This window comes from Trachurus trachurus, assembly GCF_905171665.1.
Source record: "Trachurus trachurus genome assembly, chromosome: 16".
In the NCBI taxonomy this organism is placed as follows: Eukaryota; Metazoa; Chordata; class Actinopteri; order Carangiformes; family Carangidae; genus Trachurus; species Trachurus trachurus.
The window spans coordinates 7,617,940-7,640,120 of NC_139902.1; the positions used below are offsets into that span (position 1 = coordinate 7,617,940).

At 43.1% G+C, this 22,181-nt stretch overlaps 1 protein-coding gene across 1 annotated transcript in view; it reads right to left on the minus strand.

Annotated features, from left to right (window-relative positions):
* gabbr1a (gamma-aminobutyric acid (GABA) B receptor, 1a) overlaps positions 1-22,181 on the minus strand; it is a gene marked incomplete at both ends in the record, with an annotated part of 72,466 nt that overhangs the window by 10,275 nt on the left and 40,010 nt on the right. Inside the window, 7 exons of the mRNA XM_083990484.1 lie at positions 1,289-1,399; positions 2,915-3,031; positions 6,964-7,096; positions 13,533-13,683; positions 19,797-19,874; positions 20,736-20,799; positions 21,718-21,963. Of these exons, the coding sequence (XP_083846610.1) occupies positions 1,289-1,399; positions 2,915-3,031; positions 6,964-7,096; positions 13,533-13,683; positions 19,797-19,874; positions 20,736-20,799; positions 21,718-21,963 (900 nt within the window). The remainder of the gene's footprint in view (positions 1-1,288; positions 1,400-2,914; positions 3,032-6,963; positions 7,097-13,532; positions 13,684-19,796; positions 19,875-20,735; positions 20,800-21,717; positions 21,964-22,181) is intronic.

A 22,181-nucleotide genomic window follows, 5' to 3' on the forward strand; every position in this document is an offset into this window, starting at 1 on the left:
GGTCCTCTTTTAATGACATCATCACTTGGTGCCCTCTTCTTCTGCTATGGTTTAATGACACATGAGTGAAGCCACAAACTGTTTATCTCGAGGCGCTTCACAAAATTCGATGACCGCATTTCCATGAGGATGTATTGACATTAGCATCATGGATTTAGTCTCAAAGCCTAAAGGCAAACAGAAATACAGTTTTTATTTATATATTCCAATGTTTAATGCTCATAAATTGATCTTCTTACTCCACTTCTTCATACTCCATAAGGTGTATGTGTATTATTAAACTATATATGCTTAGGTTTATACCTACAGTATAATAGTGGCATAAAATGATCAGAAAAGCCCTCCTCAAGAAAAAGTTAATTACAACACAAACTTCATCATATTAAAGCTGCATTCATCATGTTTCACCCACAACTGTGCAGTACAAGGTAGCCCAACCAATTCTGTGTTTTCAGCACAGTGAGAGAAAAAATAAAGCAAATGACTCTTGACTAAATGTTATTAAAGGCACCACATTGCCTAAAGTGAGATTTCTATGTTATTTTAAATGATAATGCCGGTCTAGACACCAACATTAATTATGCAGAATTTAGTTTCTCTGAGAGTTTACCTGAAATCTGCTAGATTTCTCCTGCAGGCTCAGCCTCCTCTCCTCTCATTGACTTATTGACCTGTTGTTGCTATAGCGAGACAAAGACACTCGAGAGAGGAGGCGTAAAACTACAATAAGGTGTTTTTTCCTGTTTAAACCACAAATGTGTCTTCTTATGGATCGACATGTAAAATAAAGCAATGGAAAAGTGTAAAATATGGAGTTATGCTATTAATTAATGCAGGTTTAATTACGTTAAATCTACAAATTTCAAGGGACCTTTAAGGTATAAATATTTTGAGGTAGACTTTCATTGAGCACATCTGTTCTTCACTTCGATGGATGTTAAATTTAACAAAGGTTTGTTTATTAAATAGATGCCACAGGGTACCGCAAACAGTGCAACACCATAAATGTCCAATCAGGCATTATCAAACATTAATAAATATAATCACTGAAGCCATAAATGACGCTGTTGTAGTACTGCGGTTCATCCGTGCTTTGTGAAACGACGTGATATCTATCCTCGTTTTAGACGCTGCTCTTTGAGTGTAAGATGAATCAAAAACGAAAGAACATTTCTACAAACGAGGCTCAGTGTCTCATTACTGCATTATTGACTGATGACAGCGGCTGCTCGCTCTCTGCAAATGGGTGATGAAACACAAATTATCTCATCTGTCTCTCATGCTCTACCTCGACCGTAATGTGCAGAGGATCCACAATCTGCCAAATCATGAGTGACAGGAAGTCGATGGCCAGCAGCACTCCAACTGTTGCGTAGAGTTTCCATGGCTCCAAGTGTTGCTGGGATAGAGGAAAGACACACACACACACACACACACACACACACACACACACACACACACACACACACACACACACACACACACACACACACACACACACACACACACACACACACACACACACACACACACACACACACACGCACAGATACAGAATAGTCATCACGGTCCAAGGGCATCACGAGCCAGTCCACAAACAAAGACAAACAACCAAGACAAATAATACGACAGGCGTCCTTGTGATTTCTGGATGACTGGGCACGAATTGTCTTTCTGTGTCACTCCTGAGTGTGTGCACAAATGTGTGTGTGTGTCCGAGTATATTTTAGGAGCAGTGGGAGTCAGTGTATGTGTGTGTGTGTGTGTGTGTGTGTCTGCAGTCCACACACAGGGAGGTGCTCTGGCTTTATTTACGCCGCCACCTGAATTCATCATTCATACACACTGAGATGACACGGCTTGTGTGTGGACAGTTTCCAGTGTGACTGATATCAACTCCATTACTCGTAACCTGAGCTGTAATGGAAGCAATGCACCCGTAACTGAAAACAAGCAGCAGAAATGAGCTCTTCCCACTCCCCCCCCCCCCCCCCCCCGCTTCCCTCCCTTGTCTTTCCACACATCATTATTATTTTATTTCATTTCTTTTTTTTTGATTCGACCACGCCGGCTTACTCCCAGCACCTCCAACATAGTAGCAGCTATTCAAGCGTACAATGACTAAAAGCTAGAAATAAAATAAAAAGACGAAAAAACACATTACACAGTCTTGGGCGCCTCTTCACTTGAGTTGCATGAAAACTGATTTGAAAAGCGCTCATTCTCCCCTCCGTTTGTGAAAGTTTCTTTAAATACTTACGCCGAGCTCTCTGGCAAATTGCCCTTCTGTGGACATGAAGAGAGTTGAAAGTCAACCCGATTCGTTGTGCTTTGGCTCAAATAATAAACCCCCCGAAGGTTGGATTTCTGCATAGAACTTTAATACTCATCCATATTCATAAATATTCCATAAATGGCTTAATCTCTTATTCTTCTGATTAGGTCTTAGAAATTCCCACAACACATCGCAGACTGGCAGTATCTTGCTGGCTCCAGGATACACTATCTTCAAGAGGAGGCACACACACACACATAAACACACACGCCAGCATGCAAATAAAGTTGATGACGTTAGCGTCAGCGGCATGCCCCAAATTTGGTATTATCTGCATGTTTCCATGCATGTGTGTAGGTGCACGTGCTTGTGTGAAGTACAGTATCTATGTCAGTGTGTGTCCAAAACCCTTCTCCTCACAGTCTGGCTACAACCCCGCCACACTGAATGATGCCGAGCCGGCCTCTTATAAGCTTATGTTACTGGGAAGCCTGCAAAGTTTCTAACTTTTTTTTATCAGCCAGCGCCACACATGCTGCACGGCCTGGCCTCCCTCTCCCATCCTTTCTCTACTCCCCCGAGACCGCTGAGAGGCTTATCCCTCGCTCCCTCCCTCCTTCACACGCTCGTCCTCCTTACCTTCTTCTTCTCCTTCTTCTCGTCCTTCTTTGTGAAGAGGGTGTGGACCCACCAGATCTTGGTGAACATGCTGCCGTACGCCAGGCTGAAGCCGAGGCCGAGGAGCCACAGGCGGAACTGAGAGGAGAGAGGAGAGGAGAGGAGAGACAGAGAGGAGAGGAGAGGAGAGGAGAGGAGAGGAGAGGAGAGGAGAGGAGAGGAGAGGAGAGGAGAGGAGAGGAGAGACAGAGAGGAGGGTTACAATTCAATCTTCATCCAGGGCTGTAGATTTAGTTTCAGGTGTGTAGTTGGTGCAAAATTAAACGCATCATCTTCTAAACACATCAGGTCCCACTTTACTCATAGTGCCCTTGTTCAGCACTTATCAGAATTATGAAAAAAAAAACACTTTCAATCAAAGTGGTTCTAAGCAGATCTGTGTCTATTTGTCAAGATCCTCTGTATCCTGTGGGCACAAATCATGAATAACAGATAACACACATGGATGCACAAACCATGCACAACTGGCAGTTCATTAAAGGTTATTGCTCTGAGCACAGAATGATAATTGAAGGAAACTTCAGTTGAGGGATGTTTTTGTGTAAAAAACAAAAAAAATCTCCCTGAAACAATTCAGGCGAGGTCTTTTGCATTTACTGGTGCTTTCTTGTAGAAACCAACAATGAAAAACAAAACAAAACAAAAACACATGCAGTATGTATGTACCGATCTCATCCATTGAGCTGGAGAGACGACACAGAAATGAAGTTTATATAAATATATGTATCTATGAGATAAGAGATTAAATGAGATAAGAACAAAAATGAAATTATATGAGATAAGAGAAGAGAAGAACTGAAATAAGGGCAGAGATTAGATCGGAGACGAGATGAGAGCAGAGATGATAAATAGAGTAGAGAAAAGGGATGTGGAGAAAAGAATAATTGATAAATGATAAGAATGATGGTGGTCATGAGAGAAGGAGAACATAAGAGAGGAGAGAGGTAAAGGAGAAGAAAGGGAAGTATAGGGGAAGTGAGATGAGGAGAGGAACAAGACAGGCCGAAAAGGGAGGTGAGATGAAAAAGAGAAAAGGGATGCGGATGGGGGTAGAAGGGAGGACAGGAAGTGAAAAAGATAAGAGTAAAAGAAACAAGAGAGGTGAGATGGAAGAAAAGAGGGGTGAGAGGAGAGAGAAGGGAAACACAGGGAGAGTTTACAGGTTTTGCAAGAGAGAGAGGTGAGAAAGGGGAGGGAGAGAAGACACAGATAGATGGATGAGTTTAGGAGGGGTGAGAGGAGCTGGAGCGACGGAGGTGGGGGGGGGGCAACAGCAGAGGGGAGAGAAGGTAACAGAGAGAAAAGATAGGTGATGAGGTGAGATTCAGAGAGCGAGCAGGAAAGAGATAATATGAGTTTGGGGAGATGGAGAAAGAGGAAAAAATCCATCCAGAGGAGAAGGTCAGAGGCAGAGAGAGACAGAACAAAGAACGAGAGAGAGAGAAAGAGAGAGAATAGCTGGACGAGGACAAAGAGCACAGAAGTGACAGAAATGGAAATCTCCCTCTCGCCTCCGCAACACAAAGATTCAACATGGGTGACAGAGAAGTACTCCGAGTCCTCATTAGAGCCGGGATCCCATCGCCCGGACGCGGCTCCAGCGCGCTGCAAATCAAGGCTGCACCACCAGACAAACTAGATCCACTCCAACGGTGAATTATGTCAAAGTCTAAACTTTGATCATCTGTCACCCACAAAGTGCGTGTGATCAAAAACCCGTAAACACTGTTGATCTGGTTCACACGCGCCTTGCTCGACACCGGCAGCAACATCCGAGACTGTCAAGGCGTCACGACACCTTGATGTGTGTTTTGCTTTAAGAAGGAACGCAATTTCACAGCAGGGTGGGGTTGTACAGAAACCGGCAGCTGTAACTGCAAAGTGTAAAAAGTCTTTTTTTTTTTTTTTAAAGAAATGAAATAAAATAACTGCAAAGTCCAGCAGTGCAGCAAATCAAACACAAGGAGTGGATGTTGGTGTGGGAGCAGAGAGGTGTAGGCTGCTGACAGGAACATGAAACTTTTGGATTGTGCCTTAACTCTCAATGACCTGAGGCCTGTGCAACACAACAAGACCAGTGTTGGCTTTAGCTCCTACTCTTTGACAGACACCTTCATTTGTGTGCAGCAGGATGAGAAGAATACACTTGTGATGTTCTTCGATGTGACTCAACAGGTGTATATGGAAGGTAAATTCAAAGTAAGACAACTAAAAAGTGAATGAGCCAGAGTTAATATTAGCTTGTATATATATGTATAACAGGAATATAAGGCAGGTTGTGGAGCCGTGGCCCACTCTGAGTTCACTAGTGAAATGCGGAGTGACTGTAAAACAAGCGCAGCTACCCCGCCTGGATAAAATAAATAAATTAAAAATGACAATTACAGCGGTGAAACTGCACAGTGATTATTTCCTGACAGCGCTGATGCTTTCACACTCTTGTTCCCTCGCAGCTCAGAATAACATCAGGCAGTTTTGTGATAATAAAAACTTAATCCCTCTGTTGTCCATCCTCCACTGTCCACTGTTAATCAACTCCCTTGATTATAAATGTAATACAGTGAAAGTTTGAAATTACTTTTAACATTTTCTGGATCGTTTGTTCATCACTAGGAAATGTTCAAAAATACACTCCTTCATTATAAACATAATAATCAGCACAATTATTCACAGCTTTAGCTTCAAGGCTTAATATTAATGTTAGTTTTAAAGTATTCGTTTTGTACTGATTCTATTCTAGTTATGTGATCACATTATTTATTTCAACTTGAACATCCCTTCCTGCTGTTGATCTAACACTTTTATCTTATTTCATATGAAGATTTAATTCCATTTACAATATACAGTAACTGCTTCTGTTGGTGAACCCAGAGTCTCCACATTTAGTAGATTATCCAGGATGAACAGGTTGACGTTAGGCTCAGTGAGGCCACGTAAAGCCAGACTTAAACTGAGCTCAATTTATAATTCAGGTGCCTGCAAATGGCTTAAGTCAGTAGAAACTAGGGGTGTAAGAAAATATCGATACACTGAAATATTGCGATATTTCGTTTCACAATACTGTAGCGATATTCCAAAGCACTGTATAGATCTTTTATTGAAAATTTACATGCTAACATTCATGGCGGTGGTTCGTTTATGTGATGCATTTAAAACTGACTAATGATTGGCAGCAGTCATTCAGCCACTGACTCCTCAGCCTCAACGGGACGATGAAATCACGCGAGAGTACAGTTCTGTGGCTCATCCCATGCTCAAGTGCTAGCTAACTTAGCACAGTCTAAAAAGAAAAACCAAGTCGGACCTCGAGCTGCTCCAACTGTTCGGTGTACACCACAAGTTTGAGCTCATTTAAACATGAGGTACCACATAGCACAAGGATCCTCTTTTTTGTATCTATTTTTTTATCATGGTATCGAATAAGTATCGAGAATCGAGGAAATTTACTGGTATTTGTATCGACTACTGAAATTATGGTATCGTGACAAACCTAATCGCAATATATAATATCGTTGCCCCTGTATTGTGATACGTATCGTATCGCCACATTCTTGCCAATACACGCCCCTTGGTAGAAATGAACACGTAGTGCTTTATCTAGTTTTTAAAAATGTTGTGGAGATTCCACAGTTTTCAAAGAGGAGGTGTATATAAGAGGATGCTGGGGGAATACATAAGGGAATGCAGCAGCCATAAAAAAAACATGAATTGAATTTAAAAGAGTCTCAATATACACAATATAGGATGGTGTCAGAGGCCTCAAGAAGGTGATACTGCAACATCTGAGCGAATTATGTCAAAAGATACGTCATGAAATATGAAGGCTTTTATTTCATCTACTTGGGATTCTATCGCATTATAAGTTTCTTTTCCATACAGGATTCGTAAAAACACAAACAAAAAAGAAAAAACCTACTGTTTGAGTACCAGCATCAAATCAGTGAAATCAAATATTTGCAGACAATCCCCAGCCTCCTGCCTCCCCTCTGTCTGACTCTGTCTCCTGTTACCTGGCAGACGACGGGGAACTGTGACCTGTGGACGTGGTGACCATCGATCCCCAGAGGGAAGACTGCAGCCAGAGCCATCATACAGCCCACCGCCGTCATGTTGTTCAGGTACGGCTGGGAGTTCTGGATGTAGCTGAAACAGGAGCACATGGAGGCAGAATAAATAAACACAAACGGGGGGGGGGGGGGGGGAAAGATGTTTAGAAAAACACTCATAATTTACGATTCTGCTTCAAGGTACATCAGATAAGTTTCCGAGTAAACAGGCATTAATTGTGTTGATTGGTCTGCTGTCAGCTCTCAGAAATGCAATCAGTGGCTGTTTAATTGTTCTCTTGTTTGTTTTTAATGGAAATGTTATCATCTGTATTTGGTGGTTCAGACAGCTGGCTGTGTTTCATCACTCGGGGTGAAAAAAAAAGGTCCTAATGTGGAACAGCGCTCTTCCTTGAGCATTGCCTTTGATGTGTGATTGACAGTCATTAATCTAATCAGTGTTGACAGGAGGCAAGTTCCCGTCTTCTGTGAAGAGTCTATTGCAGGTTCCACTTATATCTGCTTGTATTTGTTTTCACCTAGAGACATAGAGACAGGAAATTGTGCGGTGGATATTTCAGCAGGAACAGAAACATCAAATCAAAAGGTGCAGCAGAGTTTTGCTCCATTTTGAGGAGCCCAGCAGCAGGTGAGCTCTGTCCTAATTAATTATGAATTGGCAGCGATACCAAAACATGCTCAGACACAATATGCTGATTCCTCTGGATAATCTCACTGATCATGCTGTCAGCCGCTTTAATACCGACTTATTGTTTGGTGACGAGACCGAGAGGCCGCAGTCACGCGAGCAGCTCTGCTCTCTGCAGCTGTGCCTTAACGCTAACACCAGTGAACGGGAAAAAACAACACTTATTCCAACTTGGCAGCGTTCGTGCATTATTCCAAAGGTGGTTAGCCCTTGTGCTAACACTGAGGTCACACCAGATAAACAGCCTAAACTAGCTTCCTTTGTTGCGTTAAATCGTTTATAGCAGCTCATTACCAAGTGAAAACAGGTGTAAACAGTGCGTAGCTCCTTTTGAATGAGCTGAACGGATAGCTGAAGTGTTAATATTGGGTTTTCATATTGTTGTCAGCAGCGGTGCAGCTGTAGCTATTCTTGCCAACATCAAGTGTTCACTTCTGGGATGTTTGTTGTTGTTTTCAGCAAGGTTGAAGCAATAACCCATGTCAATAATACCAAATATTTCCAACTCAGACGTACAAGCTGATATGTGGCTTCCCAAATGTATATTATATACTAATTCTAAGGTTTTTTCAGTAGTTTCATATTTTTAAAACTGACAAAATGAAGTATACTCACACCAGACATTATGCATACTAAATAGTTGATTTTACTGTATGTGTGCTGTTGATGGATATTATCCATCCACGATGCAGCTCGCTAAGGAAATGGGGGAGCTGCTCACAGCTTGAAAATAAATAAAGTGAACTGTGGGTGGTGGTGAAACAGCTGCAGAGAGATCCTGGAGAACAACACAGAGCAGAAGAGTTTCATCTTAAGAATGATGTTTTTGCTTTAAGTTTGTAAAATTAACTTGGCCCAACTCTAATAGCATGTGTTGCAGTATAGTATAAAACCCATCAAGTGTAATTATTCTTTTGTACACTCACTCACTAATAAAACATTTTTTTTCTATAGTTGGATTTGGCACACAACTGTAAAGTGTGTGTTAAAGGGATAGTTCAACATTTTGGCATAATCCCTGTAGTCTTAGCAGTAGGTTTGTTACCTTTAATTGCCGCTGCAAGCTATTTTTAGACCGGCGGAGCTGAGCCGCGAGCTGCGTAGCTTTATCAAAACTCATCAAATACTCAATCCAACAACTCCAAAACGCTCTCGTGGACAAGTTGTGACCCGCACATTCACCACGCTATGAGACAATAACGGAACGTTACGAGACAGAGTTGTTTTTGAGGTAAATTCATGCAAAACCACTGATGCGCATTCCAGTCGGGGGCAGTTTCTTGGCAAACAGTCTCTGCATTTGCCTCAAAAACAACTGTGTCTCATAACGTTCCGTTATTATCTCATAGTGTGGTGAATGTGAAGGTCACAACTTGTCCACCAGAGCGTTTTGGAGTTGTTGGATTGTGTATCTGATGAGTTTGATGAGGGAAACCAAGAAATTCCATGAGCCTCCATAGTGTAACTCTGAGCAGCTCACGGCTCTGCTCCGCCATTCTAAAAATATCTTGCACCGACAATTAAAGGTAACGAACCTACTCCTAAAACTATAGGGATTATGGCAATGGGCCAATTTGTCAAAATGTTGAACTATCCCTTTAACATTTTCTTATTACCACTAATTCAAAATACATTTCTAGAGCTGATGAGAATCTCATTAGTTGTAAATGTGACCTAATGATGACAGCAGATGACAGGTTAAGGGACGGACATGAAGTTTGTAGATTCCTCGTCTCAAGACTGTGAATGTCTGCACAAAATTTCATGACAGTTTCAACCCAGTGTTATGAAGATATTTCAGCCTTGACCGCAGCGGTGGAGGAGAGCGACTGTGGTCGGCTGCAGACTGCTGACACTGACAGCGAGGTCTGTGTATTATCCACAGTAGCTGTGACACTGTTTCTTGCAGAGACAAGTCGCTGCTGAAATTTTTCAAATATAGTTTTCCGCTCCCTTCTCCTCCACTGTGAGAGAGATGTCAAAGATGGATACCTCGAAAAACTCGACAAGATGAAACCTCGGCTACCTGAGTGAATCCCATTAAAAGTTGTTTTTTTTCTTTATTTAACCTCAGACACTGTATCATCTCGCATTGGTGGCAACAATTAATTGTGGATGCCCTAAGCTCCTTATCATCCACATTTCTCTGCCTACATTTCTGACATTAGATGAAAGTTGCCAATGCGCTGAGGCGTGTCTGTGCTAATCATGTTTTAACACAGTGCTGTATATGAAAGTGCAGACAGGAGCTTAAAGGATAATAAAGCCCAAAGTAATTAGCATAATAAGAAAAAAATAGCAGTGATTCCTGTTTGGAGTTGTGACAATGTGTTCATTTACCTGCTCTATTAGAAACAATGACTGTACTATAATATTCTCAGACTCCTTTGTTTGGTATAATCCATAACAGTGTGACACCCACCTGCCCACCCACCCAGCTCCGCAGCCTCCCACTGCTCCTCTTTTATCCTTTCATCCCGGTGACCTGCCCTTGTGTTGCCCTGCGGCCACGCGCCTTATTTACTGTACAGCCACACGCTGGTGCTGCTGCCTGCGTACGAGCGCGCATTAACATGTACATGCATTCACACAGGCACCGTGGCCCCGGTCCAACCTTTGGAACCTCTGGAAACCCTTTAATGCTGTTACATACCATGAATACATGATGTTGGTTGCGCTGCAGGAGTGTTTTTTTCTGAGGTGAAGTGTTTCTTTCTTCCCTCATTATGCACCGTGTCTTGCCGCTGTTTGATTTGTGGTCGAATGAAGCTCCTGACAATCTGGCATGGTTTCTCCCTGAATGACTGTTTGGATGTGTGAGGCTGAGGCACCAGATGCTTTAGGGCAGTGGCTCCCAACCTTTTCCACCTCGTGGCTCACTTGAAAATCTAAGAAATGTTGGCAGCACACATCTGGGGTGGGGAGAGGGCACTTGTCGTATCACCATCTGTATCTTGACTCTCTTTCCTTTTCATTTTTCCAGTTGCTAACCACCAGCTATATCTGTTCTGATACTGCCACCGAGATGGTGAACAAGTGTACGAAGTGGTAACGCCACAAAACAGCTGCTTATCACAGTAACTGGCAATAATAATAAGAGAAAAACAGGTTAAATGTTTTTAAAGAAGAATGCACAAACATTTATGTTTTTATTTTTGCTCCAAAAATTTAGTTGTTTGAATTGTTGGCCCTTTTGTTATACCTTCACGAGCTATCAGTGGGCCCTGGGGTACCGGTTGGGAATGACAACTTTATTTATTTATTTATGGACATGTTAGCACATGACCGAAAGGGAAAACAGGAGAGGATAAATAAACTTCAAGGGGGTTTTCACACTTATTTTGTTTGGCTGAAGATCTGGTTTGCGTGAGCTGGGTGGAAAGCTGTCAAACAACTAGCTTGAGACTGATTGTAAGGGAGGAGCTTTGGTTGTGGTCTGTAATGTTACAACCAGGCAATTTCAGGCATGGGTTGAGAGAAATTGATTCTTCGATTCAAAGCGATCTCCGATATTGATTCATAAAATTCCATTGTATGCCCTTCACAGTCTCCTGCGGATGTGTACTGCTGTAACCCTGGTGCTTCATGTGACAGACAGAAACACGGTAGAGGCGGCTCCACTGAAGGCACTGAAGGGGCTGAAGTGAAGAGCCAGACAAAAAGCACATCTGTACACAAGATGTGTAAGATGCCGCTACAAGAGGAAACTGTGTGTGTCTGTCAGTACAATGTTAGCAACACACATCACCTACGTGCTTACTAGCTCTTGAGATGTGTGCCCAAACAGATGGTCACTTTAAATTAAACAGTGCATTAATGTAGCTGCTTTGGGCTAACAACACTAATATCTTTAATAATGCACCAGGTCAGAGCTGCAATTTAAACCATTAGCTCTCTAAGGAGCTCATTCATATCCAAGCAAAATTAGTGTTGTAACTGAATTATTTATAATTGAATCACAATTGAATTGTTTTGGGATACGAGTGGCAATACCCAGCTAATAGTGGATGTAATTACCTTATTAAGTAGAAATCTGAGAAGTGATTTCTCGAGTCAATGTATATATTCACACATGCCATGTGGCCGTTAAATAAAAGCTGTTAAAAATGCGGTCTCCTGTTCTTATGCCCAATTCGGTGTACTTTAAAAAGTGCCTGACATGCTCATCCCACAGTAATACGCCCTAATAATGCTTATAATCAGTTGGCATTTGTGACCCCCAGACAACATAATAATGAGCATAAGAAGCTTTAAAGTGCTGCATGACCTGCTGTGAGTCACCGGAGCTTGATTACCCCATATAGGTTCATGTAGCGCCGATGAAGGAAGGATGAAGGATGAAGGATGAGGATGAGGATGAGGATGAGGATGAGGATGAGGATGAGGATGATCATGTGTTTGGCTCCTGGCTTGTTTGCAGAAAGCCAGTGTGAACCGAAATCAGAGCAGAACTAAAATACGATACAACAATATATAACTTTTCTGCTGTTCTGGACCAAATGAACTGAAGTACAGGTGTGAAACGGCCCCAGTGACTAAAATTCAATATTTTCTGTTGACATTTTTGATAGCTGGAGGTTATTCCCCAATAAAACTTTGCTGTAGCTGCATAGACATCAAAACATCACATGGGCAGACGAACTAGAGCTGATATTTAAACAGAGTCAGAGTGTTTCTGTTTCCAGAGGGTTGCTCCTTTAAGGCTGTGATTGCATTTGACATTTTCTTGTTTTGAAGGTGGATCTGTGATGTAGTTTATTGCACTCTAACAAGGCCGTGGGTGGCAAACTTGTTTTGTAAAAACAGGTGAAATTATGATTCAAATACAATCAAAGCAATAGGAGGGTCCTGAGCGTCCACAAAGCAACAAACCTCCCCAGTTTCCCGTAAAACTGATAAGCTTTTGGACTTATACAGGATTTTAAATCACTTTGACCTGGGTCCAACGTGAAAATACTATGTTAAAAAGACATCAGAGATATGCTGCGCTTGGTTCACAGACATGTATTAAGCTTGGAAATCCCAGATCAAAAGGCACTCTTTAAAGCAAGTCTATTTGCATTTGGTCTAGGGCCATGCTTAAGCAGCGACAATGAAACCAGCTGCTAGCTCACAGACAGCCACACCCAAATCACTACACTTTGTAGTCGCTAAACATGGCAGTAACACCGCTCAGCCTCTCCATTTACCTGAAGAGATGGGAAGATTTCAACATTACATCCCTTCTATTCACTCTATGCTGAGCTGGACATGTGACCTTCATGTCACTGGCGCCCCATTTAACTTTTCACAAGAACTCTGCTCACTTGTCACTAATGTCTTTCACAAGGACAGACATGTAGAGAGGAAAAACAAAACCAGAATCGATCCTGTATTGACGCTATACCGCAGCACATGCACTTCACAATGTTTGAATACAATGAGTGATGAATACCAGAGCTACAACCAGCAATCACCTATTGATTCATCTGCCAGTTATGAATTATTTTGTCTGTACAGCATTGGAAAACAGTGACAGATACCCGTTACAAATCACTAGGCTTCTTCAAAACATCATTAAAGGTCTTCTTTTGTCCAATCAACCAATCAGTGATATTAGATTAACTATAAAACCAAGAAAAATGGCAAATTCTTACACTAGAGAAGCTAGAGAACCATTTAGTAATTGATAGTTTTGCTTGGAAATTAATTAATTCACAATTGATCTCAAACTAGTTGGCTATTCATTTTCTATCGACCAATCACTCTGCGGCTTATTAATCTGGGTCTGGGGATGAAGCGATGAGCATGCGTTCATTATGGTTCAGTCTTGGTGAGAACTTACCGAACGTTCCCGTTGTAGATGTTGAAGGTGAGACAGACGATGCCGAGCAGGATGCCGAGGCCGGCGAAGACGGACACGGCTGCAAACAGCTTCTGAGACAGGAACCTGTACTCCTCGATCACCACGGTCCGGTCAGCCGGAGGCCCAGCACCTGAACGGACAGGAAGAGGGGGGTGGGAATGTGATTAGTGGAAATCGCTTCGGGCAGCGTCTCCCTTTACAAGGCCCGGGACACGTCGCACATCTCGCTGTATTAATGAGATAAAAACTTATACAGATCACATAGAGAGCTTCAAAGTAATTGCTTTTCACAGTCGGGTGAGGGCTGAGCCGTCTGAGGGCCGTGTTCCTGCAATGTGGCCCCACAGGATCATGTAGTAAAGCTGAATGTACTTGTATCAACCATCTCTACAACCATGGTGTCAGCCTACACTGGCCAAATCACAATAAGGCAATAAAATACCTTTTTTTTCACATTTGCGTTTGGGTTTGAGTTTTATTCAAATTAAATTAGATTCTTCTCCAGAACCAAATGAAATGAAAAAAGAAATTAACTACTGCAGAATCAGATCTATTTCCCTCCTGGCCATCTGATACTAAATGAAATATCTGTGGGCTTTAAGGAGCAGACATTAAAGGACGGCTCAGGGAAACTCTGGTGAGCATTTTTCACTATGTTGTGTCAGTTTAAACAATAAGTAAATCGAGTGAGAAGATTCTACAGATTAATCAATCATGAAAATTGTTAGTCTCAGTCCTGATATCTTCGGGGTCAGACTACGAGCCAAACGGTGCCAGAATCCACAGAGCACAGGACCATATCGCGGAGAGCCAGGCTAACACACACACACACAGCCCTATCTGCCGGCCACTGAGCAGCCTCACTGGGGCAGCTGGGGTTTAAGTGCCTTGCTCCAGGGCATCTCAATGGCGGTAATGAAGAAGAGAGGCAAGTGTTGCCGTTTCATTCTCCCCACCCTGATTCATCCTGCTGCTCCTGGGATCAAACCAAGCAGCTTCTGGTCACACACCCGCCTCCTCCACAGCGACTTGAAAAGGACGGGATGAATCATCTCTCTCCACAACTTGTTCACAAAATGGAAAATGATAAATAAAAGCAATCAGCATCTAATTATTAGAGCACCACTTACAGCGGTCGAGTGGAAACCATAACTCCTCGTAACTTTCCATAATGATGGAGCTGCTGAGACGACCGCGGCCGATTCATAAGAAGCTGCAACGCGCAATTTCTCGCCATCACAGAGATGCAAGCGTTCAGCTGTAGTTTGATAAACATCAGTTCCTAGCCACAGAATTACACGCTTTCATCCAACACTATAAGCACCAAATAAAGTCAACTATCAGTTTTCTCCTTGTGCCTCCCTCCCCTCCCTCCCTCTCTCCCTGGAGCTGTCAGCGTGTGGAGTTTTTCAAACAAGTCAGGGAATCACTTGAGCGTTGTTTAAACATCAGCATCACCAAAATAAATGGCCGCCAGGAAATGCCTGCTCAACAAGGTCAGCAGGAGGGTCGAGAAGCCACTCATCATCATTATCATCATCATCGGTCTGAAAGGACTTTATAACAGAGAAAAACACCATCCACATACAATAGTGGACCTGTGAAAACAGCCCCGTGCTCAGGTTTTAAAATGCACAACCAGCTCCGGCTGCCGGTGTGTTCCTGCAGCAGAGCTTGTCGGACGACGGCCCAGCATCTCTGTGACGGCTGGCTCTCACTCCGCCTTCATGCACCGTGGCCGCTCAGAACAGCTGTAAAACACGTTCGATTTACAACGTGGGTTGAACAACAAACCCTCCCCCTGTTTCTGTCAAAGCGCTGCCCGACCTTCTGGCATTCACCTGACTGTGTCGACAGCAATCAACAGCCCTTTATGCTGGATTTCACGGCAAAGAAATCACGAAGGGAGGAAACTTTCATCAACAAGAAACACCTTCGCCCTCCGTCATTCTGCTGCCTGTTTGGTTAATGCATGAAATATAAAAACTAATCTTCATTTATGCCCTCGGATCTCAGAGTCGTCTCCCAATCCACCACCTTCATAAACCACTGACAGCTTCAGCACTGAGTGAAGGACCAAAAACATTTACCAAAGATTTAGCTACACTTAAATGTCAATTTCAGTAATTCAAATTATTTAGTAGGAAACTAAGTAACTTTGGTCTTAATTAAGAGTTGAAGCCTTGAGGTTTGAAAGAGTGTGCGTGTGTATACTAACTATCTAATTATTCATGCTTGTGTAGCTTTAAACCCAGAGAATTCCTGAGTGAGGAGAGTTCAAAGAGGGGCAGATGGACAGGGAGCCTCTTTATACACTCAGCAGCCTCTGACTATCTGTCTGCCTAAATCTGGGACTGCCTGCACATTTGTGTGTGTGTGTGTGTGTACTCCTCATTGAGCCAGTGTGGACTGTATATATTCTATATCCATAATAAATATGTGGACCTACACAGTTAGCATGAGTGAATATGCTCCAGAGGGTTCATATAAGTGCACACGCACACACACACAGTATGTGTTTTGTGTGTGAAAGAGAAGTAAAAGTAGACAGGGTGTGTGTTTGTGTGTGTGTGTGTGTCTGTGTGTGTGCAGAGCGGGAGTGTCAGCACTGTGTACAGCTCATGTGTCAGATGTCAGTGGAACGTGTCAGAGTGTCGCCCCCTCGAGGGTGGCAGGGTGTCAAGACGCCCATCACGCGCTGTTTAGATTCTTGTCACCGCCGTCACAAAGCCGATGTGTATCTGGTGTCATCTGGCTGAGGAATGATGATATAAGTGACTTTCTGCCTGACAGGGTTTAATTACAAACCTTTTAATACCTGTTTCATGATCATACCTGACCAAATGGAGAAGTGTGATGGAAAAGCAGAGGAGACAAAACCTATAGTTTAAGCATATGCTTAAGTATGTAACAGTAAATCCTAATGATATAATTGATTATATAAATCCAACCAGGACCCAGAAGGGCGGCACAAAATGGACGGAAAAATTAGCCAATTAAAAATCATGAAATCATGCAGGTTTTACAAATCAGCACTCGCTCATTATGAGTCGGTGCGCGAGCAGCAGTGACAGAGTTTGCTACAGGTCTGAAGGGGCTACACTGCATCAGCCACAACAACCCCACATTTAATGTGCAACGCCTCTCAAAGCACATTTCATATTATAACTAACATCACTGCCTGTGGCGCACAGGAGAGAATATGTAAGATTTATTAATACCTCCTGAGGTTTATTGAAGCAGCTGAGTTTGATGGATTTTCAGATTTTTTTTTAGATGTGTGAGCTGAGCTCCCATTTGTTTGTGAGAAAGAGTTTATGTGTGTCTGTCCATCTGTTTAACTGACTTCTGCAGTGTGAGCCACACAAGAGCACGCAATCTGCACAGCACACAGGACATACGATGTGTCGAGAAGTAACAGGAATGTGCGGTGACCCGGACACGCCACACAGATAGTGTGCTTTCCAAAGGTACAGATGGGGCAGCCTCCTCTCTGTAAACACTACACCCAATATGCAACTAAAGTCTGTTTACCAACCTTGGGAGTGCTACGGCATATGTCAAAGAAGTTGTATTTAGTCTTTTATGGATCCAGAGGGAGCTCTGCCAAAGCGGCGGTTGGCTGTGAAGACTACAAGTTGGAGAATAAGAAAATAAAAAATACATGTGGGGGTGTGGAGTTACAAAGGAGGCAGCTTACCAAACCTCTGTAGCCCGTTCCTCAACTCTGCTTGAGGCTAGAGGCTCCAGGCCACATTAGCAGCTGCTACAGTAGCATAACACACTCAAATCCCAACTAACAGTGGTGGAGCTGCATTGTGGGTAATGTAGGCACCAGGCTTTTACAAGAAAGTAGAAAGCATGACATAGAATTTTAAAAACTAAAAGGCCAATAAAGTTTTAGCGCAATACTAAATCAATGGTGTACTCTCTTGCTGATCTTGCTACTGACAAAATATTGTATTTTGATTTTATCTATGTAACGGAGGTCCGCGGGTATAGTCACAGTCACGAGGTACCAGTAAGGAGAAGTGACAGTGTGTGGCGGTTAGCGGTACTTAAGTTAAACTCACTCAACCATAAAAGATGTGCTAACCCACTTGCCAAGTGGTCATTGACCAGGCCAGAACAACATCAATCACATCTAATCTTAAATCTTTTTTTAATTCTATCCAGTTTTAATGAATTTCAGTGTTTTATTTGTTAATTCCTTTGTTTAAATATTTTAAAATGCTGTTTCACACACTTTAATGTAAAGCAGTCTGGGCTGCATTGTGTGTCTGTAAGGAGCTACATGATGTACAACCAGTGACCGACTGAGGCTGATGTGTGGAATAGTAGTGCACGGCCTGCAGTGTGTGTGTGTGTGTGTGTGCATATGTGCGCACGCGTGTCCATGCATGTGTCAACTGTCCATTCAGTCAATGCATTTGCTCCATTTAAACCCTCCTCCGTCCTTGATCATGGAATCAGGATGGGGTGTTGCCATGGAGACCCAGCTCTATAACAGTTGCCACAGCGATTAGAAGAAGAGCTGAGCTGAAGTGGTTGTTAGAGCGACCGTGAAGAGAGTGAGAAAGTGAGGCATGGAGGCGCCTGGTAAACACACGGGAAAACAAGCAGAGGGGTTAAATTGAAAACCCCGTACGTCCTCCACCCTGTCAGCTCGGAGCAAAGCGCCCCGCCCCCCCTAAACTCAGGGAAAAAAAACTTTCCTGAGCTGAATCAGCTCCAAAGAGCAGGAAATTACTCATTTCCTCTCAGCTACTAGATGTCAGATGGATGTGTCTTTATTTGGTAAACAGTAAAAAAAACAAACCGGAGCTCCAGCAGAGAAAGGCGGAAAACAAAACCCACCTCTGACACTTCGGAGGGCGAGTCAGTTTCAACTCAGCAGGTTTTAAGTGGGCTAACGCCGGGCCTGTCACATCGCAACAAGCCAAACTAAAGAGCTGGCAGCCGACCCGGTGAAAGACACGCTGCCTACACGGATACGGGTCGTCCGTCCCCCTTGCCAGTCACCATGACCTGGAATCTCTACCTCTTCGGGGTTCAGTTAAGCCTTGGCAACAGATCATTTCCTTAAAGGCCTAAAAAAAGGCGGCTCTCTATGGGCCGCCAAGGCGTGCAGGATTGATTAGTGGCACACTCTGTCCAGGCACAAGTGTGTCACCTCTCCAGGGACGGATGGGCCAGTAAACAACTACAGAATTGGTCTTGGTGTCTGAGGCAAATCAACAGTAAAAGGTTTTCACAGCAAACCAGCATATGGGCAGCAGCGGTCTGAGTTGCTTCTGGCTTGAGTGACGTGAGCTCGGTCAGCCCGGAGGCGTTCACGCAGCGAGGCCCGGAGGGAGAGAGGTGAGAGGCGAAGACACTGCGGCAGGTGAGAGGGACAGTTCACGTCGGAGGAGACGATGGCGGGTCACTGTGTTGCAGTTTGCCGTGTTGATTTGTCCCACTTACTGACACGGTCTGCAGTGGGAGCTGCAGCGCGGGCTGTGATCCACAGCTTATGGAGCCCATTAAGGTAAAGCAGAGCAATTTGCTTCAAAGGAGCGCTCCTTATCGCAGCAGCAACACACTCAAGTCTTACCACAAAACACATATTTTTAGATCAAGCCTGACGTACACTTTCTGAGTGTATGCAGACATTATTTCCTGTGTCCGCCGCAAAGAAACATCCACAAATCTACTCAGTAATGGGGAAAATAGGATGTTCGGTAATTTCAAGAACTTGGTTTTTTAAAGTTTTCTGCAGTATCAAAGTGATCCAGTGACAGTTGCCTGCGCCGATTTGCCAAAACATAAACAAATATAGGCTGTAAGATTAAAAAACTGGCCGAGGCTGTAGCCTGCAGCTAATTCGCCGAGGGAGGAGGGGTCCCCTCGGTGTCAGGCTGTTGAAATCCTTTGGGTGAGCCTGTCAAACTTAGCGGCTGCCCTGTTTGATTACTGCACATTTTCACTGTTTTAACACAGGTCGGACAGTGAGTGTGCAGGCGGCTTATTTTGGGGTGAGCATCAGCATCCAAATAACTAGCTTCACCCAAACCAGCGGTTAGAGAACATCCAGCGTGATTACATATCATTTAGACGGTGCGAAAGGCTAAATTAAGCCACACAGAGGAGGTCTAATGCCAGAGATGTGACCCTGGTGAGTCACGGCCAGACAGACGGGACGCAAACACAGACACAGACACAGGAAGTTGGGACAAAGACAGTGTCATGGTTCCATCTTACCTATCCAAACATCATTTCCAAACCAGGAGAGGTTCTTCTGAGAGCTGTCATAGTAACCAATCTTCTTGTAACTGCCTCCTAAACGGTTGAGGAAGAAAGACAGGAAAAAAAGCAGATGCACTTTGATTAGCATCGCTTGTATAATTCATTTCATCCCCCGTTCTGTTGTGGTTTCAAAAAATACAATAAAACTTGACAAAGCAGATAAACATATAGTCATTTCGACACTATTTAGCTTTTTTTCTATTATTTCTATCATTCTTTCTATCGGTGCTTTCACATTAATTGAATGTGTGGGTACAGAAATGAAGAAGAAAAAAAAGAGACACAATGAACAGATAAAAGAAATGAGGAATGAAAAGGTGCATAAAGAAGGACAAACAAAGAAGTACCAAGGGGAGAAGAAGGAGAAAAGGAAGAGGGGAAAAAAAGGAGCTTATGTGGCAGTCTTGACCAGGAATACTGATGAGGTCCCACAGTGACTCAAGGATTCGAGTCAGGTCGTCTCATTGTGGATGTCAAATTACCTCGACACCACAACAGGAAATATGAGACAGAATGTGAGGGGAAAGGGGCAGGATTATGAAATCCTCATCCTTTAGGACGCCAAAGAGAACATAGGTAGAATATAATCCTCAACCTTATCCCACGCGGGGAAACTCATTAAGTCGCTGGTGACAAATAGGATGCCGTTTCCAGAAACGGCTTAAAATGCAGGCTTGTGCCCAATTAGAGCGAAGCCTTGAGTCAACACATTCCTGCATCAAGTCCAATCACATGTGCAATTATAGGACACTGAGACCAATCGCAGCGAAGGAGCCGCAAACCCCCACAGAAAAGAGGCTTTGCCCTGAAATGAGCAGGCACCAACAATCGATACAGTCAGGTAGGATTTCTATGTTTTTTTTCCCCCACAAATGAGTGACATTTTATTTTTACCTTGCAGTTGTTCGATGAGAGTCATAGCCATCCTGGAACCCTGGGCGTCAAACACCACCTGGCCCTGAGACACGCACGCACACATAGAAAAAAGTCAGTATTACTGCAAATAATAAACTCCAAGCATAAAGGAGGAGCACAAGAGTCTGATACATCCACGGGTTAGATGTGAAAACTGATACTACGCTCATGTGTGTATGTGTATGTATCTTAGCACACGACTGGAAACAGAGGGAGACAGTTAGCCAGACTCTGTCAGAGCAGAGGTGCAGTAAAAATCTGCTGACCAGGTTAAAGAGTGAGATTTGGGAATTTGGCAGCATCAATAAAACACTTTCAACAGGGCAGGAAACACAAGCAGTCAGACACTCACCACAAATCATGCTCCAACAATGATCAACTACACTCAGTGCAACTGTGCACCCATTCACTTTGTGCAATACAGTATTTTTACTGAGATTTTATATACACCTGCTTTAGGTTTCAGTGTCCAAATATTAAACATTCTATATTTATCAGAGATATTTATTCTCTGTTGAAATTGTCATTGACTTTGTGATGTTAAACTGCATTTTTCATTCGAGGCCACCGTACAGAGATTAGAAACAAATTGCACTTTCATTAGTTTTATCATTTTAATTTGACTTTTTGTTTTTAATATTAGTTTGGTTTTAATTTGTTTTTTAAGATGGAAAATAGATTTCATATCCACCTAAAATACCAGGCTTGCAGAATACAGAAATAAACAGACAAATATGAAAACTAAAGACATTTTAGATTATTTTAATGAGTTTTGAAGCAGTTTCAATTTGTTTGTTTTTTTGCTTTTCCTTATTTTGTAAGTTTTACTTGACGATAATAATGCAACAATGTGGTGTTTTCAGAGTTCGATCACCATGAAAAGCAAAAACTTGAACTATAAAGATAAAAACGTTGCATTCTAAAGACATGCACAAAACATCGTACACCTGTTACTTCTTACCGAAACACCTTCAAAGGAGCTTGTGTTGAGCGCCCTGTAAATCTCTGAAGTGATGTCGTGGTTGTTATAATTGAAGTCCTCCAGACGTCGGCCCTTGGCCTTCAGCGGTGCGACAGTTTTATTGAGGGCAAGGGCCAGAGCCCACACTGCGTCGTAGGCCAGAGGAGCCTCCTGAAAGCCGCCCGTCTCCTCGGGGTTCTTTCCTCCCAGACGAGACATCAAGGCGCCGAGAAACTCCTGCGATGTCTAACAGAAAGAGGACAGAGAAGATATCTAAGAGGAGTCCCTCTGAAGAAAAGCAATGCGCCAAAAAAGGGTAACACTGAGTCATTACATTGGTGCTATATATAAATATGGTGGTGGTGGTGGTATATGGTAGAGACGAGACAGTGAATGAGAAGTAGTTTTCATCTGGAGGAAATTAAATCCCCAGAACTGATGTTTAGTCTTCATTTAGACTGCGT